The following is a 14,960-nucleotide window of genomic DNA, read 5'->3' as shown; positions in this document are numbered from 1 at the left end:
AGGAATGGGGGATTGTCAGTGTAGCATATGAGAAGATGGATCATTGAGTGTAAGAGGGGAGGGATATCCAGTAAGGCTGTAAAGATAAGGTGGGACAAGATTATGAAGGGCTTTGAAAGCTAAATAGAGAAATTCATATTTGATTCTAGAAGCAATAGTGAGCTGTTGGAGTTTACTGAGTAGGGGAGTGGTATGGTCAACTCTGTGCTTAAGGAAAATGACTCACTTCAGTATCAGTATGGAGCATGGACTGAAGTGGGGAGAGACTTGAGGCAAAGTGCTTTACAAATATTACCTCATTTTATCCTCATAACAACCCTGGGAGGTGAGGTGCTATTATCTGCATTTTATATGTGAGGAACCTGAGGCAGACAGAGATTAAGTGACTTGCCCAGGGTCACATAGCTAGGAGGCTACTGAGCTATTTGAGTAAAGTGAAAGGGTGGGATGCAAGAGTGGTTAAGAAGGTAAGATTTGGCAAATGACTGAATCTGTGGAGTGAGGGAGAATGAGGAGTTGAGAATACCATTAAGTTTACAAACCTTGAAGACCAGAATCATGGTGAATGCCTTTGAAAGAAAGAGGGATGTAAATCTATTTGCCAATACTCTCTGTTATCTAACTATTAATTAATCCACAGCCTTTCATTAAACACCTATGTATTGGGGATTAGGAAAACAAAACAAATGAAACAGTATTCCTCATGGTGTTCCCCTTACCTGCAATGCCCTCTTTTCTCCCTTCTGCCTATTTGAATCCCAAGCATTTTCCAAGGTACATGTAATGTCTTGCCTGATGACTTTAGCCCTCACCGATCTCCCTGTCCTCTGAACTCCTACAGTACTCATTCTCTATATCACATGATTAGGCTCTTATTTACTGTTACTGTTCACCATTGTTTCATATGTGTTAGCTTTGTGTTCTCATTTGTATTGCAAATTCTGAGGGAAGTATATTTTACACAGGATCACAGACTCCTAGGATTGATTGGAAGATCATTTACTCTAACCTCTTACCTGGTAGAAGGTTTTTTATTTTGTTTTACTTTTTCCTATCTAGTGCAGTGTCAAGTACACAGTAGCATCTAAATAAATATGTTTTGAAAACTATTTAATTTTTTCTTTTTAATTGTATGAATAACATGAGATCTATAAGTAGTAAATGAGCATTGTAAATAACAAATGCTTGTTGAAATGAATTATCTGAATTGATTTTTACAGTGATATTTTAAAACTTTGGGTCAAGTAATCAATAGAGGTAGCATGGTATAGTGGATAGAAAGTTGCCCTCTGAGTCAGGAAGACCCTTGTTCAAATTGATAGATTACTTAACCTCTCAGTGCTGCTGACAACTCTCTAAGACTCTTAAGTTACAGATATGATGTCCATCTGTGCTCAAAATTTCTGATTATCAATTAATGGCATGCTTGGGAGGTCGAGGCATTAATCACTGACCTGCAAGGAATTTCTTGGAAATATTGATAGCCTGCAACAAATACTGAGAACTGGTAACAATAGAAGATGCTCACATGCAAAAAATTGTAGAAGAGTTTTCTATTATTAAGAATCTATGCTCCTTGAAGGTAAAGATTGTTTCATTCTTTTTTTTTGTGAGGCAATTGGGGTTAAGTGACTTGCCCAGGGTCACGCAGCTAGTAAGTTTCAGGTGTCTGAGGCTGAATTTGAACTCAGGTCCTCCTGAATCCAGGGCTGGTGCTCTAGCCATTGCACTACCTAGCTGACCCTTGTTTCATTCTTTACATTTATATCTCCTGTACCTAGTACATTTCTTGGCATATAGGAGGCACTTAATAAATATGGTACAGTCATAGGTACTATCTATGTAGGTACTATCATAGAAGGCATTTTACATACCACCGTGATATTTTATTTTCAAAAATCATAGAGGCACATTTGGATGGATTAGTTTTGATATGTCTCTAAAAGCAAGAATCCCTTATCAAAATCAAAATGTAGTCCAATACATTAATTTATAATCATACTTCTTGGCTTAAGGAATAAACAAACAGCAATCAATTACATGAAAATCACCATCAAATGCTTTAAACATGGGCAGACTCAAACCACTACATTTCATAGAATTAAAACACGATGGAAAAGACGGTTAAAATAAGCCCTTTAGAACAGGAAAGGTCTAATATGTCTGGGCTAGGGAAAAGTCCAGGTGGTGTGAGGAGTAGCTGCAAACTTTCAAACCTAACAACCTGAATAAAAAGCCAAAAACTAAACCAATTTTAATATCCTGATCAAGAGTCTTTTGAGGGGGAAATGGTGGAATCCTTGCTTGAGGAGGAAAAAAAAATGTTCCACAACCTTTTCCTGAAGGGAATGTCTCTTAATAACCTTCATTAACTTCTGTTTAGTTGCCTGAGAGTTGTCTCTCATCCGAAAAAAGTTGAACACTGCCTCAATAGAGTATGTGTTTATTTAAGCTTGTTGGAAAAACATTCCTATCATTTCAAGAATGACTAAATATTTTTCATTCACATAGTTGGCATTCCAGACTATGTTTTCCCGCCTCTGTTGATTAAATGAAAATTAGCAGCCCAAGTCTGAACTTTGAGATTCATTTACTGAGGACATGTACTTAGCAGGGAAATTATGAGACTCACAGTAATAATTCCTTTATAGGCATGGGATAGGGAAACTAGAGGAAGTAAACAACAAAGTACACCCTTCCACATACACTTCATTAGGCTTGGTTCTCATCTGCTAGGACTGGACTTTATAAAATCAGAAGGAGAATTTTCTCAAGAGAGCATTTTAGACTTAATCTCTGACCAAATCTGGGTTCGGCCATGCCAGAGATTCAGAATTTAGGGCAATGTCAGATAATCTTCCTTCTCATTACTTAGGTGTAGACTAAAATAGTGATCTTTACATGGTGAGATACAGGAGGGCATAGCATAATCAAGTCTTCTATCATTAAAACTTCTCTGTGAGACTACACCCCCCAAAAAACTTTATATCAATTTCTGCTTAAATAGAAACCATTAGTCACATAGGCATACTACGGGCATAAATGGAAACCAGAGCTAAGTACCAGAAATAGGTATGGAACAATTTTGTCACATGGCTGTTAAAACCAAAAGTCTAGAATGCAAAAGTTTTAGCAGAGAAAGCCTTATTTTCACATCTTATGTGTATGTACATATTTGTATATATTTTTGGTAGTCTGTTTCTTCAAAGTTACTCTAAGTAAGCAGAGAAAAGTAATCCATGAAAAATTTCCAAGGTCTGAGTAAAAGTCTTTCCCCAAATGGTCATTTACTATGCATTTGTTACTCCATATACAGCCTTATTTGGACAAACAACAAAAAAAATAAAGACCGATTCTGTGCTTCAGTTACCTTTTATGGAATTGGAGAAATGGAAGTAGTTTCTAGTATACTTAGAGTTAAGGGAGGAAAACAAATACTATGAATATTTTATTATTGGTGCCTTACTAATAATAGCAGTGTGTCCAGCACTGCCACAGCTCACATAGATTTAGTTTTGACCCTTGTCCTCTATTGGGACATTAAAAACTTGTGACACTATAGTTTCTTCTAACTTCATTGACCCCTTGGGGTCAGCAAAACTATGCTAGATTCCTCTGCATACAAGAAGCAGCTTAATCATTTGGGACCTGGCTCACTAGGCCAGAAAGAGAGAGAACGAGAGAGAGAGAGAGAGAGAGAGAGAGAGAGAGAGAGAGAGAGAGAGAGAGAGAGAGAGAGAGAGAGAGAGAGAGTATGTATATGTGTATATATAGATATATAAATATCAAGGAATTCTTACCCAGATATATATGCCTGGTACAGGAAGTCTAAAATAAATCTCATTCTTGATTTAAGCAATGACATCAACATTTATGGGGATAAAATATTGAGAAGATTTTTCTCCCCACCACACTCTTTAAAGGGCTTGAATGATCCCTTCAAATTGAGATGGCAGCATGGGGAGAGTTGTATGAGTGACAATTCCTGGAACTCCTAATTTTTAGAAAAGCACATTATAGCATCACTCTCAGGTGTGTTACTGGCTTAATGAAGCATCTTAACATGTAGGCTTTACCACCTCCAATCTGAACAATGCATTCCTAAAAAGTAAAACAGAGCAAAACAAAAAACCACACACTTTAACAAAATCTCCAAAGGTGATCATGATCATTAATCCCTAAAGATACAAATCTGACTAAAAAAAGGAGGTAGTAAAGATGACAGAATATTCCTCCAGTCCTAAAAATTATAAAGTATTCCCACTTAATGAGATGCCGAATACATCAGATTTATCTACTATTAGTAGAATGGCCAACAAGGTCAGCAGTGTATTGGACCCAACATGGAATGCCAACAGTAAGAATTGTAGGCTGAACTATATGGCCTTTAAGGTAATTTCCAATGCAAAAATCTATGATCCCATGATCCTAAGCATCACTAAAACTCCTTAAAAGTCAGTCATATCCCGCCAATAAAGTCCTGAATTGATATCCTCAGGCACCAGAAATCATTCAAGTGTTTTCATGGATCTGCTATGGTGGGCCGCACAGCAATACTGATGACTCCAGCATTCTGGCTTTGTCTTTAGTGACAATTAGATCATGATACCATGGAGCCCTACTCCCCTTGGAGTTGCCACCCTTTCCTTCTACTAGAAATCCCCAGGGAGTGGCTCACTGCCATTCCCCAACATGTTTTTCCCGTTACTACCATCATTTCTGTTTCCTAAGTTTCCCACGACCCAACCTATGATATCTGAACTTAGGCTGTATGAGAGGACATAGCAATGTTTCATATTCTCCCTTCCTCCACTCCCTGGAAATGGAACTTTTAACTTTTTCAAGTGTTTAATGCAGGAATCCAAAACAAAGGGGAAGCTGACAAGCTTACAATGGTTTAAAGACTGAATCCTGGTCTAGGGAAATAAAACTCATTCTGCATATCTCCTTCTTCCTTCCTGACTACTCCTCTCCTGTCAGATCTTGTCCTTAGATGCTTCTTGAGTTCCTGTTCAAGTTAACTGTGGCTTTAACGTTTTTTTAAAAAGCCTGCAGATCTCCTTTTATAGCACAAAAGATGTACAAATTAAATGCACTGTCATTTAGGAAGAAGGAACTAGAAGCAAAGAGGTATCAGGAAAGGCTTCATATAGACTGTGGCCCTTGAGCTGAGCTTTAAAATGATGAGACATATATCTTTGCTCTCAGCTCTTGGCTCCCTCTGCTTTACAAATCTCAGCATGGTCCATATGGTTCATGCACCACGCCCTTTTGACAAACATTTTTATTTCACAAACATTTATTAAGGATCTATGATATTCCAGGGAAGTGGTTCCTCATTTCTCAAATGGGTAACTTACTTTAACAGAGCCTTCTCCTCACCCAAGGAGGCAGGACAAGGCATGAAAAAAAGACCTTTCCTCTCTAGGAGGTCATCAAAGAATGCAATAGCAAACTATTTGTCTATATACAAGAATCCCTGAAGTGTCCTAAGGCTGTGTTGGTTAATATGTATATGAAACAAATGGACAAAACTGTCCCACACCACTGGTTTCTGTACCAGCAGTGCTTGGAAAATACATAATGTCTGCTTCATTTAAAAGCCCAAAGAAGTAATGTCTATGTTTTTCACTATCTGTCTAAAACCTGATCTTGAAAAGTCCAAGGGACTCAGACTCATCCTTGATAAGATAATAGTGACAGTGACTGAAGGATCCTTCAAGCAGAGCTCATTAGTACCATATAACATTGCCTCTGTAAGAACACAGAATTTGTAACAGTGAAGCAATGGAATAAATATATCTTCATGTAGATCTCTCACTGAAGGTGAATTCTGAGGAAGCCCACAACATTCCCTACTGCTCTGTGAGAAAACCACAGTTTTCTTGAAAAGTCATTTGCACACCAAAGTACTATAACTCATTCTATTTTTGACTGCCACCTAGGGCTACTACATGGAAGCTGTGGAATGCAATAGAACCCAAATCACAGAAAGAGCAACAAATCAAGACTGTATCACCCCAATACTACATTTCAATACTTCCCCTCAATCCAACTAAATGTGAAATTAAAAAATACACACCATTTTTCCCTAAGCCCTATGTGACAAAGCTCTCAGATCTGAAAAAACAAACAAAACCCCCCAATCATCATAGCTGGCATTGACATAATGTTTTGTTATATGAAGTCATTTATATATGTTATCCCATCTGGGCTTCACAAGAACCATGTAAGATATATAATATATGTATTCTTATTCCCATTTAAAAGATGGAGAAACTGGGGCCTCACCTCAGAGCAATGAAGCTACTTGACCATGGTTATACCAATAGTAAGTATATGGGAAGCAGCACTGAAACCCACTTCTGTCCCAACTCCAAATTCAGAATGCTTCCCACAACACTACATTGCCTCCCATTTGTTCAATTTGTACTTTATATTCTAGCTTATATCTACAATACCATTCATGTGGCACTAAGCCATTGACTACGTGCAGCACTGGCCTCAAATCAGGAAGACTTCCCAGTTCAACTCTGGCCCCAGATTCTTACTAGCTGTATGACTCCCTTAACCACTGGTTGTCTCAGTTTCCTCTATTGTAAAATGGAGATCAAAATAGCAACCTACCTCCCAAGGTAGTTGTAAAGATGTAATAAAATAATATTTGTAAAGCACTTAGCACAGTACCTGGCACACAGTAGGTGCTATATAAATGCTAACTCTTATTCACAAATCAAATAAGTTAAAAACTGGAGGGAAGAAGTCTTTTGGTTGACAGGCAAGGGCTAATGAAACTTAAAATAAGCTGAAAAGAGAGGATGAAAAAATGTATGCTCTATATTACTTTCATCAAAAAACATTGGGCATGCCACATTCATCTTCAACCAAAAATTCTCCCAAAGGGTACCTGTCTTTTATGTTTATTTAACTATTAAATGAAGGGATCCTTAACAGGAATGGCCTCCTACATGTTATGGCTCCTGACATGCAGTGTTTCTTAAGGCAGTATTGATATCTATATAATTTCACATAACTTGTTCTTTAGGGCAAATGATTGTAAATCCAACTTTGTAATAAAAATGGTATTCGCCATGGGACAAGGTGCTGCAGTGACAATAGAGGTATTTGCACAAAATCTTATAAAAATAAGGATATAAAATAGCAACATAATAAAGCCAAGGGATATATTGCTATCTTTTGGTGAAATGAAGATATTAAATGAAGAGCTTCAATCCTTGAACCTTAGGATCCTGGGTTGAAAAATGTAGGAATAAATTATATTGCAGTTTAGAAGTCATATTTAGGAGTTATGAGACCATGGTACCTACTTTGATGTCTCTACATAGTCATTTGGTTCATGACAACAAAAGGCCAATCAATAACTTAATAGTATTTATTATGCAGGGATAATCTATACAAACATGTTTTTTGTTTTTCTGTTTTAAAACAAGCTTAGTTTTAAAGGGCAGGCACAAGATTAGCTATAGATGAGTGCCCTTCTAAGCAAGGCATTCTTAACTTGAGACTGATGTGCTTTTAAAGAAACCAAAATTTGATAACACATTTCAATATAATTTCATTTCCTTTTTTTTATCTTGTGAATTTTATTTTATGTATTTAAGTAGGTTCCATTATAGGCTGTTTCACCAGACTGCCAAAGGTGTCCATGACACACAGAAAAGTTAGGAATCCTTATTCTATGTGCACTCCAAAGAAGCTTAAGATAGACCATTCGTTCTGAATTGTGGAACATGTTTCCAAAGATAAATTCGTAACTCCAATCAATTCACATTAGAATTCTAGTGACTTCTATGCCTATCACCCTTTAGTTGACCAGCACTCAAGGTACTTTCAGCCTGAAAAGGTAGTGATATAGATAAGCCTCATTTCAGAGTCCTTTGCATCTTCGGTTTGTGTAGCCAAAGCTGGAATTCACCCAATAAGAGGTTTTCTTATAGATAAGCCCACTTCCTTATATGTGCTTCGGTAATTTTAAGCAAATGTATATTACATGCAAATGTTCTCTCTACCTCTCCTTAATGGAAAATAATACAGATACTCAATATAATTCCTAGATAAATGTTTAGAACTATCAGAAAATAAAAATTTTTTAAATCCTAATGAACATGTTAAAGGAAGAGCGGAGAAAAAAAGAAACAAAATACAATTTATTTTAAGTTAGGTCCTCTAACCTGCACAGCTGCATGGTATATTGACACTAACTTTGTATGACTTAATCATGAGAGTACTTGAGTCCATCTAAAGAACACTTATGTACTTGTGAATTGAGTGTGCTGTCAAGTAACAGTTCAGAAATTTTTTTAAGATCCTAAAAGAAAAAAAGAAAGTTCTTTCCAATGACAGGCCGGATACTACTAAGAGTTCTGTGTTAGCACTTAAATAGAGTATATATTTATATTACAAAACACAGGTTGTTAATTTAGAGTACTAATGATGCATGAAATAAACAAAGAAAGTACCTAAAACCAAAATCCTTTCCTAATCAAACTTTAGTGGAGACTTTTCATATGATTTGGGGCCTTGATCAGTTTGCTATTCAATTGTTCCCAGAGATTTCTATCAAATGCATTGAATATAACTAGATAACTACATTTGTTCTCTGTCCTTCTCTCTAAAGTGGACTACTCTCTGCATATTGAAATATTGCTTCCCCCCCTTTCCTATACTGTGTCCTCTCTTTTGTTGCAACTGAAGCAATTTGTACATCATAGTTAGACATATTGTGAATGATTTCAGTAATGATCTTTTCAAAGGCACATTCTCAGTTTTCTTGAATTTTATTAGCTCAGCACTATAATTAATTAGAGGTTAACATTAAACTTTAATGGATAAATTGATATGTGGTTCGCATGAAACCCACTACTCATCTGAATATAAGACAAATGATGAAGAAGCTCACATTATCCCTTAATTCTTTTTAACGTCAATCTTAAAGTCATAGAAAATTGGATCTTATGAGGATTCCCACCAAGAATTATGCTAACTACAATATAAGAGGCTCTAAAAGTCAATCTATCCTTTATTTGGGTTCCCAGGTGATTTATTTTTTTGATGCATAGGTCTGACCCTATCACCTCACTGCTCAATAAGCATAGTTATTTTTGGAATCAAAAATAAACTCTTATGTTAGACATTCAAAACTCTTCAACATCTAACCTCTACACACCTTTCCAATCTTCTTACATTTTACTCCTCTCCAAGCACTCTATGATTCAGGCCCACTAGTCTACTCAGTTTCTTGACACTGGATATTCCACAATGCTTTGTGCCATCACTTCTGCCTCTTACTTTCCATAGTTTCCTTCAAGACTCAGTTCAAATCCTACCTTCTTCAGGGGGTGTGGGTTTCTCCTAGTTATCCTCGGTTATTAGTGCCTTTCCTTCTCAGACTGCCTTCTATCTATTCTGTATATCCTGAATACACCTAGTCATTTACATGTTGACTCCCCCATGAGAATGTATACTCATTAATGGAAGTGTCTATTTTTATTTTTTTGTTGATGTTATCTCTCCAGCACTTAGTGCAATAGCTGGCAGATAGCAAGTGCTTAACACAGGAGGTTTGCTGGCTGATTGAAGAAGAAATTATTCAGTTATATTTTACTGGAAATAGGGCTGGAGAAAGGTGCTCAGCACTGACACAGAAGTAAATCTGTGGCTGTCCAACCATTTTCTAAAATAGACTTTTCTCTCCTTGCTAATAGAGGAGAAAAGGGCCTAAAAATAAACGAAATTGTGGGAATGCGGCTCCTAGATGTGTTGTCTTCCCATATTAAAATGTAAGGTCCTTGAAGGCAAGAACTAGCTTTACTTTTGTTTTTATATCCTTAGTGTTTAGCATACTGTTTGGCACACAGTAAACATTTAATAAACGTTTTCTTTCATTCCTTCAGCAATTTAAAGGGAGACTGATAAAATTTGGCTGGAGAAAAATCTTTTTGTTTTCTCACAGATACTTGTTTCATGTCAGTTATTAAACTGTAACCATACTTTCCAAGCCCTAATTTACTTTCATCTCTACTTATCCAGACACATAACTGCAAGATCCCAACCACCAAAGCATTTTGCCCATTCCACTTCCCTTTGGGTAACAAAAGGAATCTTGGTGTATCCCTCTGCTTCTGCCTTCTCTTAGAATCCAGAGCTTAGTATTGGTCTCCTTTGTAGTTAAATATGGCTTCTATCATTTAAATATTGTTTCAAGATTAATAGATTCAATACATTTTTTTTCACTAGTCACTTGGGTTCATGTATTTTAATTCCAGGAGTGGCTACTGGGGAGGTCACTGGAGAGTCTATTCATCATTTCTTATAGCATGAAGTTTTAGTACCATTTTATGCAATTCTAACACTTCTTTCATGTCTCACCAACATTCATTTGCAAGAATAGGAGATAAGTGTATGTGTGGGTGATTTGTAGAAAATTAGTCTAAAACCTGCAAGTTATAGAATGTGGCAGTTTATCTATTTCAAAGTTAGTGGTCAGGAAGGTCAAGATTTTAATAGAACCACAGAGACCCAGAGTTTAAGTACCTATATGATATTGAAGATGGTTGATAGGTACAACCCCTTTAAAATAAATTTCAGTAAAATTTATTTTCATAAATCCATCATCATCATCATAGCTAACACAGAGTACTTTAAGGTGTTTGTTTGTTTGTTTGGTGAGACAACTGGGGTTAAGTGACTTGCCCAGGGTCACACAGCTAGTAAGTGTTAAGTGTCTAAGGTCAAATTTGAACTCAGGTCCTCCTGAATCCAGGGCCAGTGCTCTATCCATTGCGCCACCTAGCTGCTCCACACTTTAAGGTTTGAAAATCAGTTTTATATGTGGTATCTCTTTAGATTCCCCACACCACTCCTATGAAATAGGTTCTAAAAGTATTATTGGCCCTGTTTTTCAGGTGAAGATAAGGAAGATAAAGGGGAGGGTCAGAGAAATTCTGGAGAAAAGCAGAGGAAATTAAGCTTGTTTTCATATTGAAAAATGATTTCCCATATGAGTATTTTTAAACTATTATAATTTCTTATTCACTATTTTCGAGCAGAGGTTCTTAACTTGGAGTCTCCAGACCCCCAAGAAATAAATGGATCAATTTCAGAGAGTTCTGTGAACTTGGATGTGGAAAAAAATTGTATCTTTTCTTTTCACCAATATCTGAGATTTCCTTCAATTATGAGTATAGGTGGCAAACATTATTCTGAGAGGAGGTCCATAGACTTTATCAGACTGTCAATGGAGTCCATGATGCACCAAAAGGTTAAGAACTTAATTCAGAGTGAAAATCTTGGTACCACTGAAATTCCTTCACAGGCCTGATCTCTTGGAACACCAGGAATCTATGGGACATAGTTGAGGAAATGCTGCCCAAGAGGTTGTCAGCCAGAAGACCACTGGTGTGTAAGCTTAGGTTTGACTTTTCAGTTCTCTAAAGCTATGATCTTAAGACCTGGGGAGGAGTAGAAACTTTCTGTAAGGCCTACTCTATTGAAATGTAATTCTGAAATATTTGTTAGAATATGAATAAGCACAAAAATTCATTAAGATATATACCATTGGGGGCAGCTAGGTGGTGCAGTGGATAAAGCACCGGCCCTGGATTCAGGAGGACCTGAGTTCAAATCTGGCCTCAGACACTTGACACTTACTAGCTGTGTGACCCTGGGCAAGTCACTTAACCCCCAGTGCCCCGCAAAAAAATACACACACACACACACACACACACACACACACACACACACACACACACCATCTTAAGCATGGTTTGGTTTTCATCCTTTTAAGTTCATTCTGCTTTACAGACAAACTTGTCTTCAACCTATCAGTATAACTCAAAGAAATCTATGTATGTGTAAAATCTCACACTTGGAAAGGAAAAGGAAACTAGGCGTTGCCAGAACAAGAATGTAAGTTATCTTTTCCAGGAGAAAGTGTCAGGGTTGAAGCGAGGAACAGAAGGATGTAGGCCTTTTTACAACTGGAAATGATGTCAAACTGAGGAAAACTAAGCACAAACTGATGTAGCCACACCCACTTTCTTGGGGTACAAGGTGGGAAAGGTATTTAGAGCTAAAAATTCATTCTAGGTGGAACAGCCTCTGTGGGCTTTGAAATTCCTTCTCAAAGCTGTCAAAAGTACATCACTCCCATGATTTTGAGGTTTCAATGTGATGCATAGAACACAGTTACAGTTATGAGTTATCATTTCTTCTCTTCTCATTCTCCTCCCTGACATGCCTCTGACTCTTCCAGACTTCACCATCAACTTAACTGCCTTTTAACCCTGCATCTTCCCTAAGTGCTGGGGGCCTTCTCAGCCTGGAACATCCTTCTGCTATGCTGGTCCCTTTCTCTCGGAGTGTCTTTCAAAAATGGGTCCAGGCTTCGTTCTCTTCCCTGCCGTTTCTCATTCCCCTTGGCAAGTGCTGTTCCCTCTTCTCCCCCTCTTCCTTGTTTTTCAAGACCTTTTATGTGTTGTCTTCCCTATGGGACTATAAGCACCTTGAGGGAAAGGATTATTTTTCTTTTCTGACACCTTAGACTTGACAAGTCCCTACTGGATTGGTACCCTTAGGACTTCGAGGACTTTACATCTATCCTGTAGCCTATCTTTTATGTGATGCAGTGCCCAATCAGAATGTGAGCTCCATGACACCACTTTATTAGTTGTAGCCCCAGGACTTAGCACATAGTTCTTGGCATAAAATAAGTGCTTAATAAATACTTTTTTATCCATCCATCCATCCATCCATCCATCCATCTGCAAGGTCTTTAGAGAGAAACTGTACAGAATCCACAGTTTACCTTCACACACTGGACAACATTCTCCAGGCACTTTAACAGGGTTCATGCAGCTTTGTCCACAGGCTGTTGCAACACAGTGTGGTTCTCCATTAATACACTGGCAGAACGTGCAGTCATCTTCTCTCCATCGATCTCCATGTGCTCGGATCTGACCACTAGCAAAGCAGCCAGCAGGATTGTTAAAGGGATACACTGGATCTAAATCAAAGCATGAGTTCTGAGTGAGATAAAGGGTAATTTTAAATGTGGTCTGTTTGTACCTACAGATAGCTTTTTTAGGCAGCAAAATCTAGTCAACTGTGCTAAGCAGGAGGTTGTATAAGTTTCTTAAAGGTTCCTGTGTAGGCAGCCATTGTGACAAATTTCATGTCCACCCATCATGACACAGTTCCAAGAGTAAGAAATCTATAGCAAAAATAAACAATGCAGCAAAATTCTGTAGCTTAAAAAATTGGAAAACACTGGTAGTTGAGCTGTGGGCTGACAATCAGAAATCTAGGGATCCATTTTTAATTTGTCAGTGACCTTTGGGTTGTAAGTTTAGCTCTTTGTTCTGCTCAATTTTAACACCTGCAAAATGGAAATAATAATATATTCCCCCAGCTAACTAATTATTTTTTAGGACTATAAGAAATATATCTCTCTGATGCTTTTAAGTACATAAGGAAAGGTGCAAGATAACAAGAAGAGGCACAATAGTCTCTTCCTATAGTGTAGTTTATTATGCTGCATGCTCAGACATACCATGGGTCAGTGCATGTGCCCTGGAGGAAAGGCTGTGAGCCTCAGCTATTTTTCTCCCCGTCAGCCGGGCAGCCAAGCAGCAGCCAAGGTTGGGGGACAGAAGTAGCCAAGGACAGTAACTGTAAAAAAAAAAAAAGCTTTCTAAGGTTATTTGATGAGGACATCAACACTGCATGCAAAATCTCCAAGTACTCTCCTCATAAGAGTTCCTGGATCAAAAAGTTAACGTTTTATTTTCCCCTCCTCAGAAAAATTTAAAAACTAGATTCAACCCAGCTTCAATCAATTACTGCTATGCTGGGGAAAGGAGTTAGGTCAGTTGAAAGTGAAGTGTGCTAGTATGCTGTTGCAATCAATGCAAGTTGTAAGGACAGCAGGATGGTCAACTAAAATCAACAGGTTTACTTTTTTTAAAAAAAGCAATCTTCACAGAAGAAGGGAGTCAACCCTGAGATGGCTTAGGCTTCCTGGATTCCCTTTTAAAAATATTGCATGACACTTCATAAGCATTCAGAGACAAGACTTGAATTTCAGGAAGTGAAACAAAACAGGATCTGAGCCCAGACAATTCATTTGGATTGTTATGCAGGAATTCCTATCTATGTTTTGACACGATCAACCTGTTCATGGTTTTACAGATTGTTATGGAATAAGAGCAGGAAAAAAAAAAGTGAATAAATTGGGAAGTTAAAATTCTGATCGGATGTTTCTCTCCCGAGGGACTTGTTTAAACTGAACTATCTTCCTCATAAATTGGACAAAACAATTTTTAACGAGGTAAGACAGAGACCTTTGTTATTCAGTTGTGTCCAATTCGTTGTGACCCTATCATGGAGTTTTCTTGGCAAAGATACTGGAGTGATTTGCCATTTCCTTTTCCAGTGGATTAAGGTGAACAAAGATTAAGTGACTTGCCCAGGGTCACACTGCAAGTGTGTATCTGAGGCAGGATTTAACTCAAGTCTCCCTGGCTCCAGGCCCAGTGCTCTGTCCACTGAGCCATCTAGCTGCCTCCAAAGGCCTTTACCTATTGTGAACTATATTTTTTCTAAGGCTGTAAATTTAACTTTTAAAGAATAAGGAAATAACTTTTCATTTCTGGCTTTTATTGTTTTCAACATTAAATTCTTCCATGCTGTGGTTTTAAAAATACAAAAAGGTGCTGAGTAAGCAGCATGGTATAGTGGAGCAAGAAATGGATTCAGAGTTAGGAAGCCCTGGGGCCAATTCCTGACTCTGGCACATAACTGGCTGGAACCCCAGCTAAGTCACTTTACTTCTTAGGGCCCTAAACTCTGCACTGGTAGAAGGTTCCTCACTGGGGGTACCCTACACTTAGGAAATCACAGGTCTGGAGAATGATTTTATTTTGAGATACATATTTTATTCT

General features: G+C 37.7%; 1 protein-coding gene across 1 annotated transcript in view; it reads right to left on the bottom strand.

The window, feature by feature from the left end:
• The window catches only part of CRIM1 (cysteine rich transmembrane BMP regulator 1), a 258,248-nt gene that overhangs the window by 74,061 nt on the left and 169,227 nt on the right, over positions 1-14,960 (bottom strand). Inside the window, 1 exon segment of the mRNA XM_043988449.1 lies at positions 12,827-13,024. Within this exon segment, the coding sequence (XP_043844384.1) occupies positions 12,827-13,024 (198 nt within the window).

This window comes from Dromiciops gliroides, chromosome 2 (genome assembly GCF_019393635.1).
Source record: "Dromiciops gliroides isolate mDroGli1 chromosome 2, mDroGli1.pri, whole genome shotgun sequence".
In the NCBI taxonomy this organism is placed as follows: Eukaryota; Metazoa; Chordata; class Mammalia; order Microbiotheria; family Microbiotheriidae; genus Dromiciops; species Dromiciops gliroides.
Note: the sequence above shows the minus strand (reverse complement) of the source record. Positions and strands in the feature narration are given on the sequence as shown.